Below are 24,045 nucleotides of genomic sequence, written 5' to 3' on the forward strand. Positions count from 1 at the left end.
GATATGAGACAACTTGCAGATGTTCATGTGTAAGATTTATTTGTGCAAAAATATTTTTTAGACATTTGGAAGTTTTTGGAAAGAACACACATCGATTCAGATACATCTAAACACTGAATTTCCATCCTTTAAACACACCAAGATTTCAATGGTGAGTTTAGAACAGCAGCTGTTCCACATGTTTAATACACGTTTAATATGCTTCTGTCTTTTCCCATTTAACATAAACAGACCGACACAAGTGTGGTGACAAAACATCTGTCAGAGAGCACAGGATACTGGCTGCAGTATGTCGGATTATACAATTATTCAAGCCTGTAAACTTATATCTAAATTAGTTAAAACAATTCTGTATAAAATTGTTGTACAGCTGTTTGGGAAACAACATAATGCTGAAGTAATCACTATGTAGAGCTCTTACAATATCTATATTATAATACAGTCATACAATTTATTACATCTAATATTTATAGTGATTGTCAATCAACTTGACTTGTCAATCAACTTGACTTGATTAGTGTTCCTAAATTTTCAATCTAAATATTAAAAAAATCATCCATAAAATAAAACGTCCACTCTATATACACTCAAGTCTGTGTTAACCTATGGAAGACGGTGAAGCTTTAAAGGTCCCCCAACTCAAAAGTTCAACTCGCCGTGTTCATTTTGCTTGGAGCCTCTGGGTGGACAGGGCGGCTCTTGTAAATATTCAAGTTATACCTTAGTCCCGTGACATGTAATCGCACAGTATGGCACAAAAATACCAGTATTGACTTGTTGATGAATGGAATATAAATTAAAACATTTTAAAACAGTCAACAGTGTGAAGGAAGTGGAGAGGTCCACCATGAGGAGCCTCCGCTGTCATGACGACATGTGGTCTTACAGGTGAGTGTCCTCCTCATCACCGGGGTCAGCCTTGAGTTTGGCCAGAGCGGCATGCACCCTGAACTGTGTACGAGACTCCATGGAGTAGTCTTTGTAGTTTTGTCTACAAGTCAAATCATCACACAGGGTTAGACAACAGAACATTTATTGTGCACATGTAATGCCCTTGTCTGACAGACAGATGAAAATAGTTGAAGCAAAAAGTGACATCTTTAATATAGAGGCAATATTATTACCCTTATTATATTAGTGAATGCGGGACAGTCTATGTCCATCTGCATTAACAGGCAAACAGTGACCTCTAGTGTTCCTGAATGCAGCACATTTCTTGTCCAACTGAGCGCTGTTACTTATAATTGTCACTTTGTAATTTGTAGTTACTGTGTAATATAAGTGTTGGGGCCCATTCTCAACTTGATAGTAGGATACAAAAATGTCCATTTGTGTGTGTTAAATACAATCCTAGTGTGCAAGGCAGTAAGGGCTTTAATTTCTTCCAACATCACTAAAATCTTCTTAAATTAAAAATGTCTACCCTCATAATAATCTATAGGCTACAGATGATTTTCAGCCAAATGCTGGATGTGTAACATATGTATGTTCTGAAAACACAGCATTACTGTATTAAAGGGACAGTAGCATTTTTTTTAAAGTGGGGTTGTATGATCTCCAAATAGCCCCTAAGTACTTTAATTGCAGTAGAAGATTCTCTGCACTCCTCCCGTTAGCAACGCCAGCCCATAGCCCTGCCCAGAGATTTACAACATACATTGTTGTGAATGGACCCAAAAAAACAGCCTATTTTCGTGGCCTAAAAGAGGTTTTACCTGAAAAAAAAACTCACAGTTCCATTGTTCGCTATACACAGTTTTTATTTGGACCTAACCAACTCACGTATCCCTCCGCCCAGGGTTAGCGCCCGCCGATCAGCAGTTGGTTAGCTCCAAATAAAAACTGTGTTTTTCCTGCACTTTGAAGGGCTGGAAAAAATTATATTATAGCGAACAATGGAACTGTGTATTTTTTTTCAGGTAAAACCTCTTTTAGGCCGTGAAAATAGGCCGTTTCTTTGGGTCTGTTTACAACACTGTATGTTGTAAATCTCTGGGCAGGACTATGGGCTGGCGTTGCTAACGGAAGGAGTGCAGAGAGTCTTCTACTGCAATTAAAGTACTAAGGGGCTATTTGGAGATCATACAACCCCACTTTTAAAAAAATGATACTATCCCTTTAAGTTACAGGAGTTAAAATAACATTGTACTTTATAATGTGACTTAAATTATGTTGGAGGATTTCACCGTTTCTCCGATGGTGCAGCTGTAACTTACCTGGCCTTGTGCAGTAGTTTAATAGCCTCATCCCTTCTGCCTTGGTCTATGTAGAGCAGAGCCAGCTCCACCACAGAGTTTGGCACCAGGTAGTGGTCAAACCTGATCTTCTTCTCACTGAACACACACAGACAGAGGGGGAATTACATAACTGTCACTGTCGCATACCATCTCATTTTTGCCATATTGAAATGTCAGAACCTCGCACCGCACTGTATGTGACATCCACAGTAATGCCGCTGAACAGCTGGGTTTTGTTTTTCCATGCAGGTCAATGACTTTTGAAATGAATGAGGAAACAAAATGTTTCTCGCACAAGCCTGTTTGAAAGCCTCTTCCGTCATAATGATGCCATTCCTGACTACTATACAAATATTCCCTGTGTGACTTGGAAGGTAAGTTGAGACCTATAAATACCTGTACATCCAGTTAAGAGATGCCCGTAGACATTTTTTTGAAGGACAGATAGGAGGAAAAGCCAAGAAACCAGCCAAGTAAAACTTCAGAATAAAGGCTTTTCCAGATTATTTGTATTCATTCATTCATTTTTGATTTATTCCATTCATGGTTTACATACTTCACATGGTTGCACATATCTACATAATGTAGGCTACACATAGTCACCATAAATGAAAAGGAGCAGGATGAAGAAAAACTTATAGCACCTGCCCCTTTCTAATTGCATTGGCTTAGTATCAACACCAATATCATACACTATTTCAAAAAATTAAAGATGATGAAACATATTAATAACAAGCAAAATAGCAGTGGACACCGCTTGTCTATCTATCTATCTATTCTTTTTTCCCTTCTTTTTCTCTTTCTCCTTTTTTGTAGACGCTTATTTTTTCTTTTTTAAACATTTTCTTAAACAACTTTTCTGTTCCTTGCTTTGTGAATGCCATAGTTTTACACCGGCAACAGAAATACCTTAAACTGAATCTGTTTGTTCTTATTTTAACTGTGTAAATGACGTATAGAAATTTTAGTTTGAAACTTTGTACATTCAGTAATTGTCTGGTCCTAATTCAACAAGACACACAGTCAAATCAATGTTAGCGCAACGGTGCATCTTTTCACATGCAGTGCAAACACTGAGGGTTTTTTTGTTGGCAGGATTAATGGATTTCTCAAGAATGGTTAAGCAGGAAATTAATCTACTGCAGCTCACCTGGAGCACACTTTGTTAAAGCACTCCTCAGCAGCCTGGAGCAGACCCTGGTTCTTGAAACACAGACCCTTCAGCAGGTGGATCACACAGCGGTCATCTACTGAATACTCGTTTTCTGTATAAGAGAGCACACACCGTCAGTCTCGTCTTAAAACAATAGTTACGTTTAAGATTTAAGCAAAGGCGGGGGATGGGAGTGGGTGTTTGTGGTTAAAGGGATAGTAGCATTTTTTAAAAGTGGGGTTGTATGATCTACAAATAGCCCCTAAGTACTTTAATTGCAGTAGAAGACACTCTGCGCTCCTCCCGTTAGCAACGCCAGCCCATAGCCCTGCCCAGAGATTTACAACATGCATTGTTGTGAATGGACCCAAAGAAACAGCCTATTTTCGCGGCCTAAAAGAGGTTATACGTGAAAAAAAAAAACACAGTTCCATTGTTCGCTGGGCAGGGCTATGGGCTGGTGTTACTAACGGGAGGAGTGCAGAGAGTCTTCTACTGCAATTAAAGTACTTAGGGGCTATTTGTAGATCATACAACCCCACTTTAAAAAAATGCTACTATCCCTTTAAGGGTATGCTCTTTTACCTGGAGACTCCAGCAGGGTGCGCTCTGCTTCCACTAAAGTCTGCATCATGCCTTCAGTCAGCTCTGGTCGTTTGCTGATCATACTGAAACCATTCCACATGTACATCATCTCCTAAAAGGTAGCAGGAAACAATATTATAGAACCACTCTGTGAGTCAAACATACACTGTAGTGTGTTTGTGTGTGTGAAGCTTTACCAGCACTGGTACTGGGAGTTTGACTGGAGAGTGAGCCTTGTAGCGTCTGGCTTTACGAATAGCAAACTTCTCAGTCGGAGGAGACTTTCCTGCTATCTTCTGCTTGAAGGTATGTACTTGTCTAAAGACACAGGACAATATATGGTTATGAATGTGGACCTCCCAGCAGGTGGTGGTGATCACACTTGGCAAGAATATAATCTGCTGAGTGCTATAGAGCAGGGGTTCTCAACTAGTCTCACTCTGGGCTCCACATTTTCCCATGGGAGCGACCCACTCTTATAGAATTCAAACCAAGATTTTTTTTTAAAGCCTTTAAAAACTCATTTTGCTCTTTATTGAGCAAAGTACAGTACATTTCAGAGCACATGAATGAAACTGAGGAGGACCATGCAACTGCATGTAGGGAAGTGAATACAAAAATATCAAACTGCACAAAATGGAGACCAACAAAACGATATATTTGACCTCTAATGCATCTCTGCATTCAGAGCACAGTCACAAAAGTGAATAAATATCAAATTGCACAAAATAAAGACCCACAAAACAAAACAAGGCATTCGGGCCACATTAATAAGAAACTGATATCTTTGCATTCAGAGCAAATGGAGCAAATAATAAGAAACTGAGGAGGACCATTACAACTGCATGTGTTCACGACGTGTCTCATTTGCCTTTCAAAATAAGTTATTTTTCAAAATAAAAGACATGTCCAACATCAGATGTGCATTAAATATTATTTACTTTTTTGACCAGCTGTCCGCGACCCATCCAGAACGGGTCCGCGACCCACTTTTGGGTCCCGACCCACCAGTTGAGAACCACTGCTATAGAGGGTATGCGTTTACGTCGCGTTGCCCTCGGCAACCAACGCCCCGTTCGTTCGGACTGAGTGGCAAAACAAACTTCCCTCAACGTGCTGGCGGATAGCGGTGGACTCATAAACTGGATAAAATATCTTATATCAAAACAAATTGATGTCAAAAGGAATCGACAACCAGCTCCCCAAAACCGTCTGCTCCACTTCCTGTAACACAGTGTGACCGCGGTACCTGCAGAGTGACAGACAGATTACAGCTGTTACTGTCGTCCTGATAGTGACTCCCGACGCTTAAACACAAGTTGCTCCTGAAAAACTCTGACCAATCAAACTGTAGGATGTGTTAGAGGACTAATTTATCTGTCTAACCATCATAACTATGACACCTGAAACTGTAAACACTGATTGTCACCTGTCATTGAGGTTCTTGAATGTAACTCGGTCAAAGTGAGACGCATCCTCAAGCTTTTTAGCAGCTCTGTTAGGTCATGCTGCTTTACATGCTGGCAAAGCTAGACATGTCAGACTTGTGTGGGCTCGGAGGAAATCGCTTTGTTACTTGCTCGTTTTTAAACTTTGGTGGCTCTGCCACTCGTCTTTTTGCCACTCAGTGGACGTTCCACAGCGACTTCCGAGTACTGTGACGTCACGTGCATAGGCTACCCTCTATAGGAGGCTCTAGTGACTCGCTATCGGAAAAAGACAAGGCGAGCTGACATTGGTTAGCATGCTAACTCATGTAGCAGAAAAGATGTGGTAGTGACAAGAGTTGTTGCAGTGTTTTTTTCTGCCTCGGAACGCAGATGGTTAATAAAGATGTAAGGTTTGATGCTGAACTCACAATGTTTCCGCAAGACTGGTGCTGTTAATGCTAATGCTAGCTATGTAGCAGAGGCACATTACAGGCATGTGAAAAAAAAGAAGAAGAAGAAGAAGAAGAAGAAGGAGGCCCAGCCTGGCCTCACTGAGTCATATTCTCAGCACGAATCCGGCTCCAACCAGCACGTCCGGACGGGTTGGGCCGTTCATGCTATTAAGAGCCTAAAAGAACAGTCAGAGCCGAGGAACAGAGAGAGACAGCACAGCAACAGGTAGGTGTGTGTGTGTGTGTGGGCTACCTGCTGTAAAGGGTAGGCTAATATCAAATCTCTGGACATGTGTAAAGCTCAAGCATGTGGGAGCCTCCTTTCATACTTAATATCTGACAGTAGGAATTAAGATAGTGATGAGAACAGGGTAGAAGTGGTGGAAGAAGACAGTGTGGCCTGAAACAGGCCCATGAAGCAGAGGGAACAGCCCTTGAATGGCTGGTCCAGGCCTAAAGATTTCAAAGATGAGTTTTGTTTTGGCTCTCCAGCCACAGCTCCCCACTAGACCAGTTCTGAGTTCAGTTTAAGTTTCATACATTCCAACAATTCTTGCCATTACAATGATAGGAAACTCAGTCAGTACTAAATCTGCTTTTTTTTTTTTTTTTTTTAAATCTGAAGCAATGTTGTCTTTTCCCTTTATTTTCTATTAATTCCATAATTCCACCTGCTACCACTGGCTCTCTCTCTCTTGTCTCTCTCGCTCTCAGACACATTTTGAATGATCAAAATGATGAAGATTATGACTAGGGCTGGGACTTTAACGCGTTAATTACGATTAATTAATTACACAAAAATTAACGCGTTAAAAAAATTTACGCATTTTAATTTTTTTTCTCACGTGTGTCTACGTGCGGTGCGCCCGTACGCGAGAGAGGCGGCAGTTTGAGAGGCTGACTGGCAGAGATGAGAGCTGGTGAAACGCTAGCATGGTTATTTAAAACACCATCTCTGATCTCTGCCTACACATAGATACACAGACACGGGCGCACGCTAAATGCGCTATATAGCGCTAATTGCTCAGCTGCAGCGCTATATCTATGACCTGTCACTGTCACAGGTGCATCTCATCTCATTATGAAGGAAAGACCATTTAATCTGTATGTATCAAATATCGATTAATGAATTAATCGATAATTTGCATCCCTAGTCTGTTGGTCTTGGTTAAGTACCACCTTGAATGCTTAAGCTTATGTATTCAGTCATTCAATGGTATACTAAAATCCATGTGAAAAAAAAATGCTTCTCACTGTTCTCAGGTCAAATATTTATATGCGATTAATTGCGATTAATTAATTACAAAGCCTCTAATTAATTCGATTAATTTTTTTAATCGAGTCCCGGCCCTAATTATGACACACACACACACACACACACACACACACACACACACACACACACACACACACACACACACACACACACACACACACACACACACACACACAAAGGTCAATGCATACCGAACACTAAAAGATCAGTTTTCTTATTACTTCAACTAGATGTCTAACATATCTAGTCCATCTAGTCACATCTGACTGATGTGTCATAACTATTACTTCCTCTACCTGAGGGGAAATGTCTCTGCACTTGGTAATTATATAAGATCTTTAAAAATGTGTGTGGCATTATCGTTAACTTCCTCTTCAGTAACTTCCTCGAGTGTTCAACCATAAGCCCTCCCAGAAGACATTGCAGCTTTGGCCATTGAATGCGTCCTGATGTACCCCTGGCAGATGGATCCACTTTATAACCCTCCAGGTTCCCACAAAGTTCAAAGTCATTAACTGTCTTTGAACTTTGTGGGAACAATGCCACTTTAACCCCTTAGTTTATATGCACTCACTCTGAGGCTAAGAACAATAGTCAAAAATGACAACATAATCACCTGAAGAGTTGAACCTCGTCCTCCCCAAATGGCTTGGACTCGTCATTAGGCAGCATGCTGAGGTAAGCAGCTTTCATGTAGACATACATGGCCTGAGAGACAGACATACAAGCAGCATTCATTCCTTTTGTTCTTCAAGATGTTTGACAAGATTAATCGAGACAAAAACTTGACGGTTCACAGGTATGTACCTTGGACCAGCGGCTCTCCTGGCTCAGCAGGTCTGCGTAGAAGTAGGCCATCTTCCACGCTCGTTTGTAGGTGAAGCACCACATCAGCTCCCAGTAGCACATGTGGTGGAACTGCTTCCATGCCTGCTGAGCCTTGCAGCCATCTTCAAAGAGCGCCACCGCCTGATAGCATCAGAGAAATGATGTCATACAGCAGAATAATGTGTAACAGTGACGATGCATTCAAGGTATGTTGTGTGTCCTTTAGAGCTCACTGGCTAAAACATAGTGATAATGTGTATTGCTACAATTACAAGGTGCCACACATTACTATTATGTTAATATATTAAATGTTGTATTAAGAACATTTAATCTGCAGGTAATAAAACACCAGTCATCATCATTTCTATCCTTGTATCAGACACATTTTCTGAAACACACCTCATCAATGTTTCCTTTGATCTCCTCAGTCCTGCCTGCAAAAAAGAGAAAGATCGCTCCCTGGACAGAGGAGGGGGGGGGGGGGGGGCAAACACATGAAATGTCATTTCAGCCTCCAGTGTTTTATTATTACAAGAGACTGTCAACTTACTCTCAAATTATTACTATTGGTGTGTGTAACCAAGACACTAGTCTTGTGGTTTGGTACACACTGTGTCAGAGCTTTAAGTTTGCTCTCTGGGATGGGCTGGCATGTAGGGAAAAGGTGGAGTAGAAACAGGGACTGTAAATTTAAAGGAATGTGAGTCAAGCAGAGTGATAACATGAAGGTGTGTGAGTACACATAAAGGAAGGAAAGATGCCGTCAGGATTCAGGGAGCAGGACAGACTGTGGAAGTGGAAGGTGGAGCAGGAATCGGATGAAAGCAATCAGGGTGTGAGGGAACAACTGCATGTGTGCAAATACACGATAGAAATAAAAGAAAAAATGCGAACAAAAGAGAACATAACTTTGAATGAGGAACTTCAAAACATTACAAACCAACAAAAAGAACAGCATGTAATACACATTACAAACCACAGTCTGAATTCATCAGCAATAATAATTAAAAAAAAAAAAAAATCAGGTTTTATTACAACCTGGATCTTGTTTTTGTAGTTTTGGACCAAATTTTTGCCAATTTTACAATTACATTTCTGAGATGTGGTAACATGTGGGAATGTCTTAAAATGAGTTACATTAGGCCAGAAAACAGCTGATCCCAACCATTTTAAAGCCCCTTGTTGCATGTGAAAATAGCAGCTAGGGCAAGCATGGTAGGTCAAAGTTCATGCACAGAGTTCCCCCGTTTGACTTTTTTGGCAGCGTTTTTCCACCTTTGATCTCCTTAATCCTTTGGTGAGTCCAGTGTAAATTAATGTAAATCATAAACTACACAAATTAGATTAAAATTAAATTATAAGCGTAACAATGATAACAAACAACAACTAATAAGTTATGATAATTCCCTCCATTTTTAACTCACTTCCCTCAACACTGTGAAATTTACTGTTGCCAAGTCTGCAGGTGATTCCACAGACAACAGCTCTCACCATGACTTGTTTATTTGTGTACTCCAGTACGTCATTGGGGCACCATTCCACGAGAATAGCACACAACCCTGATCAACACCTTTAATTCAGATATGCAAAGTGACTTAATTGTTTGCACTCACCCGCGGATAACGAAGACGGAAAGGCTTCAGCAGCCTCTCTGCTTCAGCCACCTCCCCCTCACCTGTCCCTGTGAGGATAGAAACAAAGAAATGAGATTTGATGTGATACGAAGCGTTGCATTGCTACAGTATACGACACGATACGATGCGACCTATGGGCACAGTACAGCTACCACTACCTAGTATGAAGGTCAGAAAGGTGTAGTAGCAGAGCAGCAGCAGGGCACACAGCATGGAGCGCAGGTTCATCCCTGTGGCACCATCACTCAGCAGAGACAGACCATATTCCTACAACAGGGCCACACATGTTATGAGTGATTTATGTACATGAATTAACATGAATGTGAGTGAGTTGTTTAAAAAGTGAATTCACAATGAGGGACGTTAATAAACATTACACCTTGTCTCCTGAAAAGCCTGCAAACTCCAAGACTCTGAGTATCCGAGGAGGAAATAAAGAGAGTGTCTGTGAATAAAGAAGACCTGATGAAGTCTGTGGTGCAGACACACAAAACACAGTGCAGTTCACCTGTAGCATTGATTAAGATTATTAGTGACATACCAGATTAAATGCTCCTATTCCAAAAGATATTCCTCCCTCTAAGTGCATGTGGCTGGGTCCTTTAATACAGTTGCGAGATTTTATGAAGGAATGCAGGTCTCTGGAAGATAAAAGACAATCATGTCAAATAATTAACACCACAGCTCAGTGTGATAACCTAATGTTGTCTATCTGTTAACTTACTTGTAAATCAGGTAGCTGTTTCGTACTTTGATGCCTCCTTTGATAAAACTCACCATGCTCTCATCCTGCAAAAAGTAGAATAAAACTAAATCATCCAAGATCAGATGTTGATTAAATGTGGTTAAAATACAACAAATATGAGACCTATATTTTTTTATTCACTGATCATTGTTTCTGTGTTTCAAAAGGTGGGGTACTTTACTGCACCTGTAGGAAGGTGAGAGCAGCTCTTTGGAGTTGGCACTCTGCATAACACACCTCAGCATGAAGCTGCACTGCAAAAACACATTGATACACACACACTGATAAATAGCATGAAATGATCATTTGTCAACAACCAATAAAGCACAAAATCCAGACAGTGCTGTAGGTTTGATCCACAGAACAGGAGCCTCCAGACTTGACCCTCCACTCTCTCTAAATGACTTCAACATATTTGATGAGTGGGTTCAGAAGAATATAGTCAATCTTTTCATTTTTTCCTGAAAAAGATTTAATCTTCCTACTGCATTTGCAAAATCCATTCCATCCATTATCTAATGATAAATCCCTGATTTGCTCAACTCTTTCCCACCATACACCAACAGTGCTAAAGTAGCTTTTAGCCTCACCAGCCACATGGCTCAGAGGATGGTCATATCATATTCATGATTGATCTCATGGCGTCTCACAAAGAACACTTCATTATTACAGTTGTGGTCCTGAGTGAATAACTGTTTAAATGTTTGACATTGACATTTGGCAAAGACATACTGTACGTACTGGCATACAGTACACCCCTGAGGATAAATTGATTCTAATCAATCAGTCATCAAATATCTGAAAAAACTACTTGACTTTCCCAGTGCAATCAGTTACGATTGATCTTTTAACAATCTGTAGATTTAAAAAGGACGCAATCAATCACAACACAGGGTATAGAGAAAATATACCCTCAACCTTCAAGCCTTTTACCTTCAGTCAGAGATTCAGACTTGTTGGTCAGACCTGGAGATTTCTGTCGAAACCTGAAACAGCAAACAACATTTTACTATCAACACAACAAGCATCCATGAATTGCCTGTGTCCAATTCGGTTATCTTTACAGCAACTTTATTGTGGCTTCTCTCATAAAGACACAGTCAAATTAGCAGAGATGAACCATGTAAATGCACCTATGTAAATTTGCCTCTTGCAGCCGGGGTGTTTTTGAAGATGAGTGTTTTTTTTTTAAATTATAGTCTTTGTATAATGAGAAAAATAATGCTGGTGGAAACAATCCACAGTCTTCACTCAAGAGACGTCCTGACCTCTGACAGACCTCCTGGGCACTCTTCATGGTATTTCCTGCGTTGCTGATGTCATCATGCTGGAACGTCATCATGGCCTGCATTTCTAGCACTGTGGCGTAGATAAGAGCATGGTACATACTCTCGTTGATTCTACATAGGAAACATGGAGGCGAAGGATCAACATCATACACATCACACGGTGAGCAAACAAGAGTTAATGTTAGGAGGACAGCTACCGTGTGGCCTGCACATTTTCCTGTTGAGAGAAGATAAGAGTAAATATCTTTCTCTCTTTATTCATCCTATCTGCTCCACCATCCCAGTCGGTCTTGTGCATTGTGTTTATTTTGCAGGGCTGCCATTCTCCTGGCTGTTCAGTCACTCAAACCTTGGGCGTCAGCCTCAGCAAACACTTCATATCCTGGAGAAGTGAAGCCTGCCAGGGCCACCCTCATGTCTTGGCTGACAGGAAGCACCACTAAACTACTTCACAATTCGCACCACAGAGGTTACCAGCACAGGCCAAATGCCGCTGATATCATTCTAAAAGCATGGCCTTCCTCTGCGAACATGTACAACTACAGAAGTTACAGTACAAACCTACTGGAAAGCTCAGGGAGCAACAGCTGGTTCAAACCTCTGTAGAGACAAACATGACTCGGGATTATTCTGTTACCTTGGCCGCAGCCTCTCCAGGCTCTCGCTGAAGTGGTTGTTAAGGAAGAGATCCAAGGCCTCCACACATTCATCCAGACACTCCTTCAGGGTCATCTGCGAAGAGCTGCCACACAAAACAAGCATGGATCAACAAACACATGCAAATGCACTAAAGTGTAACTGGCCTGTGTGCTCTGAAAAGGTGAGGTTAGGAAGCCTAAGTCAGCAGCACTGATGAACATGTGTTACACTCAATGAATAATATGCACTCCAGTTTTCAGATAATGTATTTTGATGCAATTTGAGCAAATCAGATGTGAAAAGTGTTCAATGTTGACAAAAGCATCAGTAGTTTAGTTCCAAAGTGTGGACCGGGAAATCCACACACTCTGCATCAGTCATTGAAAGCATCCAGAAGTAGCATACACAGGACTCCGCCCCACCACCACCACACAGCAGTGACTTTAATCCACCTGCCAGCTGACAAACCCCGCTCTAACCAAAAAGAAAAAGAAAAACGCAGAGCAGAAGGCGGTTTATGGACATTTCTTATTGCAGACGAAGCTATATAAGAAGTATTTGTATTTCCAGTGCAGGTTTCGCCTGAGCAAATACAAACCGGTTACTACTCGACCACCAAGATATTTTAACATCATGACTCGTGGTGAGAGTCACTCAGACTTTTAGCGACTCTGGGTTTTCAGTTTGTCAGTGTGTAAAGCTACTCACTCCACTGCAGCATTTGCGTCTTTCCCATTGGACATGTTCGCTTTCCGGGCGGCGTGCCCCAACACCTGTTAGGTTAGGAGCTCTCACAGGTAAATCGCAGAAACTCAAGACGCATTCAGGACTCGCACTGGAAAACCAAGCACTCAAACTTAGACCGGCGACATCGAAGCTGGCATCAAGTAATTAAAAAAAAACAAAAAAACTTTCTGGTTGGTTAAAATCGAGTGAAGCGCTCAGGAGGAGCAGAGTAGGTCGCTTGTGTTCATATGTGTAGATCCAACAGTGTGTGTGAGTGTGCGCAATAGAGGCGCACCTGACTCCTCCTCTGTGACACCACTGCCACGCACTCGTTACACTGTCAACTAACAGGATCTGAATGAAAGGGGCTGATAGCCGGGGACATGTAGCCTACAGCGCAACGCCCCCCCCCCCCCCCCGAAACTATAATAACGTCACTTCTCCTCTGTTTTCTGCAGGGGTCGCAGTAAATCCTCCAAATAATGGTCAACCGTCAAACTTCCAGGAAAACTGTTCAGTAAACTATCACAAGGCAACGTACGCTGCGACCAAGTTGAGAAAAAAAAAAAAGTTGGAAATGTGCGTTGTCATGGTTAACTCAGAAAACAATATTCACCCCTAAGCCCTTGATCAACATCACATCAGTTAATTTACCAGTCATGTTAATGTCAATTACGATCGGGTAGGGTAGTGTCACTAATGTAGCCTAGTTGAGACATGAATTAATGGGTTTTCCCTAAGTGGAAGATAATTTACGATGTCTCCTGAATGCAACAACAATAGAATAGAATAGAATAGAATAGAATAGAATAAACTTTAATGTCCCACAGGGGGAATTTGTTGTGGACTCAGGGCATGGTAAAAAGCTGCCTTGATATACATAAAATACATAAATGACAGTTGACATGTACACACACACACAACAATATAGCATGAGCATTACACAACCTGACATATGGATGTGAATATGTAGGACGAAAATCAGTTTTGCTCGAGGCCAGTAGGAGATAAAATGCCAAGTAGGTCATTACTTTACTGGGAGGGGAGACAAATTATTAATTGATTCGTTATTAATTCGATATTTCAGTGTATAACGCCTACGCTACTTCTTTCTTTACTCAACACTTTTCAAAAATGTAGATTCGCATCTCTCAGTCAGATGTGTTTTTGTAAAGCTAACACATGAGGGCACTATTGTCATATTTATAGTGTAGGCAAAGATGCGGCTGTTGGTGCAGCTGCTGACTTGATGAAATCAAGAGTTAAGGTGAGGCAGATCCATGTCCTGATGATACACCATTATGAGATTTATTTATTCAATTATTCGTTATGGTAACACTTTATAATGCGTTTGGATTCTTCTAATAGTTAATGAAGTAGCAGAGACATGAGTAGCCTACAATTGTTTTTCACATCCTGAACATTAAAGTGTTTCTCCACTTTGCCACACTCAACGTTTTTGCAAGTAGAAAAATGTAAGATCATATTACAGACTTTGACATGTTGACTCTTTAGCCTACTGTATGTTAGGGTGTATTTTACTGTCATTTCCAGTGATCCAGACATGGGCCCAACAATGAGGAAGGCCACTACATTGTCTGTCCAGGGTCCTCAGGAAGAAGAATCTAGACGCCAAGCTTAAGAAGACCTTGTACCACTCTTGTATCGAGAGCCTGCTGGCGTTAAGTGGCACCCTGGCCAATTTAGTATGATGTTTGTATTGTTAACTGGGTCACCCCCACCCAACCCCTCTACATTTTCTGATTACGTTTACTTGCCTAGAGATTTTGGGCCGGGCTGAAGCAGTTACTACTTTACTCCAGAAAGAAATATATTACACTAAAATACAGTGAAATTTAAGTGTACTTATTTGAAATTTGTTTTTACACATTTTTGATATATTTTGAAATGTAGGCTATGTTCAAAATTGTCATTGTAACATGCAATGATAACATATTTTATAAGTATACATTTTAATATCAACACTGTAATATTAAGTTTGAGTGTACTTTAAGTTACATTTGAGTCTAACTGAAGTTATACTTGTAGCCTACTTCAAGACATTCCTGGGCTGTGTTGGCCACCATCCGCCGTGGTAGCACTGAGGTCTACTATTCATGTAGAAACTGCACCACCCTGTGGCTAAACAACTGCACTTAAGTCAAAATCATTCAAGACAGTCTGGCTGCAGACCTCAGTGCTGTCAACACATCAGAGTGGCACAAAAATCATCATCACAAATATTTGTGTCATTTTTAATCTGAACTGTTGTGAACCAGAATGTGGATAAACAATGGTCTGATCTCAATGATTTTATGTTGTAATTGTTAGAAGTCAAAGTTAAAAGGAAACTACAGTAATGAACTGCACATTAAGATCACACAGAGATGGAACTAATGATTCCCTCTTTATGGGCTGCAGCTAATCAATCATCAATATTAAATATCACAGAATGACACAAGCTTGCCAATGTATAACATATATAGAACGTATATATCGTCCTATTTGGGCCTTTAAATTCTCTTCTCCATTTAAGTAAAATAAACTCAAAAACTCAAAACACGACGCTGGAAAAGATGGATCTTCAAGTAGAGTTGTCTTTAATTTACTTCAGAACAAAGCAAAAGAAAAACAACCCGAGTCGCATACATAGGCAAAAGATAAGAAAAATAAAGTTCAGAACTTCGTGCACTGCCAAGAGAGCGACAGAGCGCCCGAGCGATTGATTTCATATCATCCGTGTGTGGCTTATATGCTGGTGAGCCTGTACTTTCCCAGTACTTTCCCATCCCGTGACCTTATCTCTGCTGACTGCTCTGCAGCCTTGATTTCAGCCCTGTATCCTTCTTTATCAAGCTCTTCTGCCATTGTCATCCAAGAGGCTGCCATAGACTTTCATACGATTTCGCGAGCCCTTCTTCAATCCCTGCCTGGTGGCTATTCAATGGATTTGTACGAGCATAACAACTTTCAGAAAAACAACAGGTGTTACAAGGGGTCATACATACTGTAGTTCACTCGTCTCATGACTCTCCACTTTGCCTTGTACACTCTCATCCATTAAGTGGTGCTAAAGAGCATGTTGCAATGTCTGTAGGTAGATAATGGCAGTCAGCATGGATAATGCCACGGTGGAGTGAAACAACATAAGAACATGAAAAATAATTATATTCTAACTATTCAAACCAACACAAAATAACATAAAATGTAATATGGTTATTGTTGACTTGATCTTTAAAGGTGGCATAACTTTCTTTTCATTGGTCTTGTTGTTTTCAGCCTTTTATGTCATTTTTCTTAAAGAATACCACAACACCAACCCGCCTCAGATACAGCTCTTCCTGGACCTCCCACACTTCTGAGAGCTGCTCTTCTTGATTCTTCGGGATCCATAGCTGGATCTCTCAGACGTTTCCGTTCTTCTCTGATGGCTCTCCTAGCTTCTTGGAACATCTCAATGGTGTAGCAGCTTCCTCCATTTCTCTGAACCAGCCTGTTGATCTTCATCAGCAGCTCAGTGACTTGGTCATGATTCTTCTTGTCTCTGTTGTTGAACACGTGGTATCCTCCATCATACTGAGTGATGAGGTCACTGAGAGGTTGAATCCCATAAATCAGTGTCTCTATGGTAGCATCTTCTGCTTCTAGGTCGTCTCCGTGGGTGAACAGGACCATGCTGTACTTTCTTGCTTCTTCTCCAAACATCCTCTGAAGGATCTTCACTGTTTCTTTTTCTTCTTCAGTGAATCTGCCTGGTTGCATCACGATGAGGAACACATGAGGACCAGGAGCAGCAAATGAGACGGAACTAGCGATCCCTCTCTTGGCTTGGTTCATTCCTTTACTTGTGTCAAACAGACCTGGAGTATCAACAACAGTCACTGTTTGACCATCAACAGCTCCTGTTTCCTTCTGACACAACAATGTTGATCCAAAGACTCGTCTTCCTAAGATGGTGTTTCCTGCTGCGCTCTTTCCAACGCCAGTTTTCCCAACGAGTACAATCCTGAGATCTGTGGGAGAATATTAAAACTCATTACTGACCATTGTTGTTAACAGACAGTGAAATCTGTGAAGGTGTGAACAGATCTATAATAGATCTGTAAATGTCTGTCATCAGTTCCAAGTCAGGCAGGAGCTCTGATTGGTTGTCTTTTTACACGTCATTTCTGCAACATCTGCTGAGGCAGATCCGCAAATGCTCACGGCGATCTGTAAAAAAGATTTGTGTGTAACCTCTCTTTTGCCCTGAGCTAATAAAGTAACAACAATACAGTAGCTCCATAGAGGAGCCCATGTGCTGCTCATTCTAACATCACATCTAACATGGTACCAACTCTCAAGTGCTAATCTTCTGCTTGATGAGTAGCTCAACTTTAGAATAGAAAATTATATTTTTCTAAATGAAGTCACTGTAAATTAAACAAATCATAATCCTACAAATAACTTTGAATTAGGGATGTCACGATTACTTGTTTTCACAATTAATCGTGGTATTAAAAGCCACAATTAATTAATCTAAAGATTCCTAAATACCGTCACTTTCCAAAAAAGATAATATGTCAGAACCATGTCGGCAAAGTAAAGGTAAATGCACAGATACTGGTAAATTTACATGTACGTACTATGTACCTATGTACTAGCCTAGAAATCTAGACGCACCCTAGCGGCAGCAAAAATATTTGCTCCGTAGGTGGGTCTAGAAACGAGCCATAGGAACTTTTTGAGTTTCGAACACCGATTGTGTTCACCAATCACAGCGCTCTATCTGTTTAGAGAGTCGTTGGGCGGGCTTAACGTGATGACGACATAAATTTTAATTGGCTTGTCAGGCTAACGTCATCCCGCTCTTTGCTCTGATTGGTCGTAGCCTATTGCGTGCAGAGGCAGTTTGAAAGACAGCCTTCATCCCGCCCCCTGGATTGAGCCGAGGTCTACCGGTCGTTTCCAGACTATACATTTTAGTGATATAGTCTGGCTCGTCAGGCAGTACATAACACTGAATTGGTAGGAATTTAAATGTAAGCGTGTCATTTGTAATTAAAAAAAAAAAAAGATTAAAGTATAGATTTGAAAAATTTCCCATGGGGGATTAATAATTGGTCCTATATTAATACATATTTCAAATATTTTGTTTAAACAATCAGTTATGTAAGTATATTTTGGCTATATTTGATTTTACACATTCATAGTGTTTAAAAGAAATAATAATAATCATCATAATCGTAATACCGTGATTATTTCTCTGACAATAATCGTACCAAGAAAATCTGTAATCGTGACATCCCTACTTTGAATAGTAAAAAACCTTACCAGTCATGTTTGTCTTTTCCAGGTGGAGGATGTGTTGAGTCTCTGCTGCTGATGAGCAAGTGAATACATTTAGTTCACTTTCCTCTCTGTTTTATAATGCTGCCCCCGCCCCCCAACACACGCACCCCACCACTCTCAGAAACATGTCAAGTTTCCATTGATAAAGAATATAGTCAGAGGGCGGAGACGCTGCCCTGTGATTGAAGACACCGTCAGCTTTGATGGAATCAACAGTGTCTCTGTCCACTATTGGCTGTGTCCTCAAAACACATCAGACTCAGGAGGAAGGTGTCGAGGAAGATCATCACCATGTCCTTGATCATGGGACGACAATGAGGGAAGCAGAGGGCTGTACTACTGCGAAGCGAGTTTAGTGGGTTAGTTGTCTAAACTCATTCTCCAAATCGAACATCCTTCTGACAAAACCATAAACTATCTTAAAACATTATTTTCAGATCTCAGTCATTGCTTTTGCAAAACTCTAAACACAATTCTAATGCAATAAAACACAGTCACTGTGATGCACTTGTGATGCATAATGGTAAATACAAGTGGCAAAACTTAAAAACAAATAAAACACATTTATCATCTGTCAAACACAATGACTCAAAATTGATGACACTTGTTTCTCATGGTGTGAAATCCAATATAAACCACTGTAGAATGCAGAAAGGGTTACATGCTGTCATTCCGACATCCCACCATTCCGACATACCGCTATTCCGACAAGGCTTTCAATATAAGGAAACGTGCGTTACTCAACAGGTGACTCCCTTCTTTAAGACATGTTGATATAGGAATACCCACATGGTTGTGCGTAATTACGCAGCAGAGCGCAGAGAGGGACTAGTCTGCCTGTCTAGCCTCTACCTGGTCTTTTTACTAAACTTAACCAAATCCTTTCTTCATTGCCTAAGCCCAACCAGTGCAAAATCTTTTGGGGAAACGCTATTAAAGGAATTGTTGGAAATGCAGGACGTTTAAAAAAGAAAAAAAAATATACCGTCATTCCGACCATAGGAGGCAAAAATTGTTGGAATGATGGGACATTTGATAGAAAATTAAGTGTTGCCATTTAGACAATTAGAGGCCTATGTCAGACTGGTGGTTGCCCCCCACAAAAAGGCACGGAGTGATCATTTCTGATACTGTCATAAACCATGTCTTTGTACATGACAATGAGGGAGGAAGGACAAAGAGTCCAACTAAACATCAGTGGATTCTCTGCGTCCATGTAATCTGGAGAATTCAGACAACAGGTAGAATGTACTTTACTGTACTGTTTTATCAATGAAAGTTACTGTATATATATGTATATGTATGTATATGTATGTATATGTATATGTATATGTATATATATTTTTAATGTAGACCTCATTTCTGGAATATATATATAAAATAAAAATATTTTGCACATTCACTTTTTGTAGAATTGCCAGACTGCCATACTGGGGTGGGAGGACACTTCTCTTCACACCCCAGCAGGAAAACATTGTAGTTGAGATGGTCCATCAAAACGATGCTGTTACACTATATGAAGTGTAAATAGGATAAATGTAGCATGTGATGTTGATTAAGTGGCCTGACCCAGCCCAACGACCAGGTGAAGATCAATGACTCCGTCAGTTGTGTAGTCACTTACTCTTTACATCACATTAGGCTGTAGACCTTCTGCATTAATCAATTTCAGGATGATGATGAAAATTACTTTTTTTCACAGTATCATGTTTGATGAATGCAGAGTAAATGCTAAATCCACAGAATTGTGAAATCTTTTTTTTTTCTTTAATTTTGGAGACCAAAAAGGTGTATGGTTACGATTTTGTCAAAAGGATGTTCGATTCGGGGAATGAGTTTAGGCAACTGAGCAACTGATTCACACAACAGGAATTAGTGCTTTAGCAATTCAGAAAAAAACTGTAACAGGCACAAGTAGCCCAGGTTGTTTTATTTGTCTGTTCTTTTCAGCGGTTGACACTTTACGGAATGGCCAATAGGTGGCAGCTGTGTTTTTTTTTTTCGTTTGTTTTTTACTTTTCTCTACCTGCTGCAAGTTAGAGAGAGCAGTAACCAGTTATCCTGCATTGGAATAGAAATGTCTTGTTAGAAAGATAGAATACTGTACAGTTACTGTAATACGATACAAAACATGTGTGGGGCACTCTGTAACTTGTTTCATCCTGAGTCTGATGTGTTTGAGGACACAGCCAATAGTGGACAGAGACACTGTTGATTCCATCAAAGCTGACGGTGTCTTCAATCACAGGGCAGCGTCTCCGCCCTCTGACTATATTCTTTATCAATGGAAACTTGACATGTTTCTGAGAGTGGTGGGGTGCGTGTGTTGGGGGGCGGGGGCAGCATCATAAAACAGAGAGGAAAGTGAACTGAATGTATTCACTTGCTCTTCAGCAGCAGAGACTCAACACATCCTCCACCTGGAAAAGACAAACATGACTGGTAAGGTTTTTTACTATTCAAAGTTATTTGTAGGATTATGTTTTTTTTTTCATTTACAGTGACTTCATTTAGAAAAATATACCTTTCTATTCTAAAGTTGAGCTACTCATTAAGCAGAAGATTAGCACTTGAGAGTTGGTAGCCTACTATGTTAGATGTGATGTTAGAATGAGCAGCACATGGGCTCCTCTATGGAGCTATTGTTGTTACTTTATTAGCTCAGGACAAAGGAAAGGTGACACACGATCACAACACACGATGTGTGAGGGAGGGAGGAGGAGAGGAGAAGAGAGGAGAGGAGAGGAGAGGAGAGGAGAGGAGAGGAGAGGAGAGGAGACACTGTGAACCTTGTTTAGACCTTCCATCAAACCCAAACTGCATCCTGTTCCTTGTTCCACATTAGCGTCACAGCAACCTTCAAGGCCTGTGGTAAAAATGAGTTCATGTGACTGTGATGAAGTGAGTTTGTTTTCTGGACCCAGTATTTAATGGCTGTTTAGACCTTCAGTTAGACCTTCTGGACTCTAAAGACAGTTGCTGTTTCTCTCTGGTGACACACTGCTGTAATTTTAGTTTACACTCTGTTAACAACAATGGTCAATAATGAGTTTTAATATTCTCCCACAGAAATCAGGATTGTACTTCTCGGGAAAACAAGAGTTGGAAAGAGCGCCTGTGGAAACACCATCTTAGGAGGACTGGTTGACACCAGTAAAGATCATGATAAGGTGAAGAACGAGATTGCTAGACATAGGCGGCGCCGGGGTGGGGCTTGGTTAGGCTATAGCCCCACCAAAAATTGTGTTAGCCCCACCAAAAATTTTGTTAGCCCTACCATAAAACAACCAAGAAAAATAACAAAAACTGGGAAGAAATCCAGCTATGGATCGTAAAGAAGCAAGAAGAAGAGCAGAGGGAAGGAATGCATTTGTTGTTGGTGTGGCAGCAGCTGTTGCTGGAGGTGCAGTTGCAGGTCCAAAAGGAGTTGCAGTGGGAGCTATAGTGGGAGTTGTGTCAAGTATCTGTTCCATTCAGTGATATTTAAAGCAGAAGTAAGCGATCCGGTGGTTTTGGCTAACTTCTTGTCAGCCGATGGAGTTAGCAGTCCCCGCCCTCGTCCCTACGTCACCACATTCACGCGCATCCCTTAGCTGCACACACAGAGAGGACCGCCCCTTCATGCCGTTCTCTCTCCTCATTGGATAAAGGCTGTAGGATACATGGAAAGTTTTCTCCTTGGCTTACAGCAGAGCAGAGTGACTGACAGACCCGTGTTTCAGACCAAACACTCTATATAAGTGATTGCCGTTGGAAGATATAACTATTTAAGACTTATATTAACACAAACATTCTGCTTACTTCTGCTTTAATTTATTTAATATGAACATTTTCATTAATCAGCACTGATCCTTTATGTCATTAATATCCTCTCTAACTGTTTCAGAGCTGTAACAGACTGACTGCAGCAGTCTGAAATCAAACATCTTAAACCTGTGATGTATCTGTGTTCAACATGTTAATAAACACAAATGTTAAAATCAGCTGTGTCTCCAGTAGTGATGTTCGATACCACAAATTTCCTTTCTGATCCGATACTGAGTAAAATTCAGGCTGGTATCGGCGATACCAATCCGATACCGATACTTTGTGCAAAGGCACCTAATGTGCCTGGTAAATCTTTTTTTTAAAAAAGAAGAAAAAAAGTAGTGTATTTTAAGTCATAGCTTCCTAAGGATACAAGACATCAGAATAACATATTTATCTATTTATTTTAAACTCTGAAGGTAGCGGCCTCGTTTACAATATAGCCCAGCTAATTCAACATTAAAAACCAAACAGAGGACACAATCATACAAAATATGTGAAAATGGTGTTTCAAACACTAAAAAAAGAACATAAGTAAAATAATAAAACCATAAAATAAATAAGAAAATAATAAACAAAAGTATTATTGATATAATTTTATTTATTCATTTATATAGCTCCACACCTGACTCCTTTTCCGCTCCCCCATTGACTTTACACAGACTGAGAGAGACTGACCCAGGCAGAAGAAAAAGTAGTTCCGACCAGCCGCGTGTCATTTAGACAAGATCAATAGTTTAGTTACTTTCCACCGTGTTCCTGTTAATGATATACGTTACCACAAATGACTGAAGTATCAAAAGTATCGATATTTTCATTTGAGAATCGATTCTAGAGCATACAGACCTGGTATCGGAAGTATCGATATTTCAGTATCGATCCACACATCACTAGAAGACATATCCACAGGACATTACACAAACTGTGCTCAACGTTACTGCACAGTTTTACATTATTGTTCTATAGACTTTGAAGTGTAACTGTGGTTGGACACAACCACATTTAATATAGTATAACAAACTCAGGTAAAAGAATTGTAATTCATATAATCACATGGGCTGTCATGTGTTACTGTATTTAAGTTGTTAGGCTACTTCACTACCTATAGCAGTTTTATAATTTTAATGTTATGTACCTCATGCCAAGGTAGGTCAGCGAAATGAGAGTTGACAGGTTCAGTGTGCAGCAGGAAAGAGTCTGAACAAAATTCTAAAAATAATGGATTATTTGCAATGATATCACAAAAAGCAGTTAGTATTTTGAACAGATCAGATTAAGTTTTTCTGGATTGTTGTAGGCTACATGTTCATAAAGTTATGACATGTACAGTAGGCTTGTCACAGTTATTATTACTTACCCTGATCTCAATTATTTTGCTTAATGGTTAATATGGTTTCCATTCATCTGTATAAAAACAGCTGGATGAAACTAATGTCATATTTCCACCATTATTTCCTCGTCATTTTCCACTATTAGAGGCATGGATGTATAGTTCTTATTATAGATCCATGATTAGAGGCTTGACTGGTCCTCTTTTAATGACATCATCACGTTGTGCCTCCTTCTTCTATGTGGTTTAATGACACATGAGTGGAGAATTAGCACCACAAACTCTTTATCTCATGGAGCTTAGTTTCTAATATTTGATGACTGCATTTGGATGAGCATCTATTGACTTTAGCATCATGGATTTAGTTACAAAGCCTAAAGTTCTTCTTCCTAAGGTATGTGTATTATTAAACTATGTTCAGGCTTATACAGTAGGCTAACTAGTGGTGGTGAAACCGAAGCTTTCTGAAGCACTAAACCACTTTGACACAGTTGCCCCGAAAGTGATGCACTGATTCGAAGGCGACTTTAAATGGACATTTCTTTTAATGCACGCCAATAAATACGCTTTGCGTTTAATAAGA

At 40.3% G+C, this 24,045-nt stretch overlaps 2 protein-coding genes across 3 annotated transcripts; both read right to left on the bottom strand.

The window, feature by feature from the left end:
- Positions 1–22: 22 nt before the first annotated feature.
- On the bottom strand, positions 23–13,301 carry LOC146983880 (tetratricopeptide repeat protein 39A). 2 transcript variants are annotated; one of them, XM_085785315.1, is made up of 18 exons: positions 12,977–13,301; positions 12,267–12,371; positions 11,609–11,740; positions 11,274–11,326; positions 10,527–10,594; positions 10,320–10,384; positions 10,137–10,236; positions 9,975–10,040; positions 9,751–9,862; positions 9,575–9,642; positions 8,361–8,420; positions 7,941–8,102; positions 7,750–7,841; positions 4,173–4,293; positions 3,976–4,087; positions 3,388–3,502; positions 2,217–2,333; positions 23–991 (listed from the first exon to the last, which is right to left on the bottom strand). In XM_085785315.1, exons 1-18 carry the CDS (start codon positions 13,009–13,011, stop codon positions 883–885), a joined length of 1,692 nt encoding a protein of 563 aa, XP_085641441.1. In that variant the 5' UTR covers positions 13,012–13,301; the 3' UTR covers positions 23–882. The 2 variants fall into 2 exon arrangements, with proteins under 2 accessions (XP_085641441.1, XP_085641443.1); XM_085785317.1 differs by having other exon boundaries at positions 9,754–9,862; positions 12,977–13,298.
- A 2,990-nt stretch (positions 13,302–16,291) lies between these two features.
- LOC146983881 (GTPase IMAP family member 4-like) lies at positions 16,292–16,831 on the bottom strand. The gene has a single exon (XM_085785327.1). It carries the CDS (start codon positions 16,829–16,831, stop codon positions 16,292–16,294), a length of 540 nt encoding a protein of 179 aa, XP_085641453.1.
- Positions 16,832–24,045: the final 7,214 nt, after the last annotated feature.

This window comes from Trachurus japonicus, chromosome 8, assembly GCF_045865225.1.
Source record: "Trachurus japonicus isolate A0001 chromosome 8, Traja_1.0".
Taxonomy (NCBI): domain Eukaryota; kingdom Metazoa; phylum Chordata; class Actinopteri; order Carangiformes; family Carangidae; genus Trachurus; species Trachurus japonicus.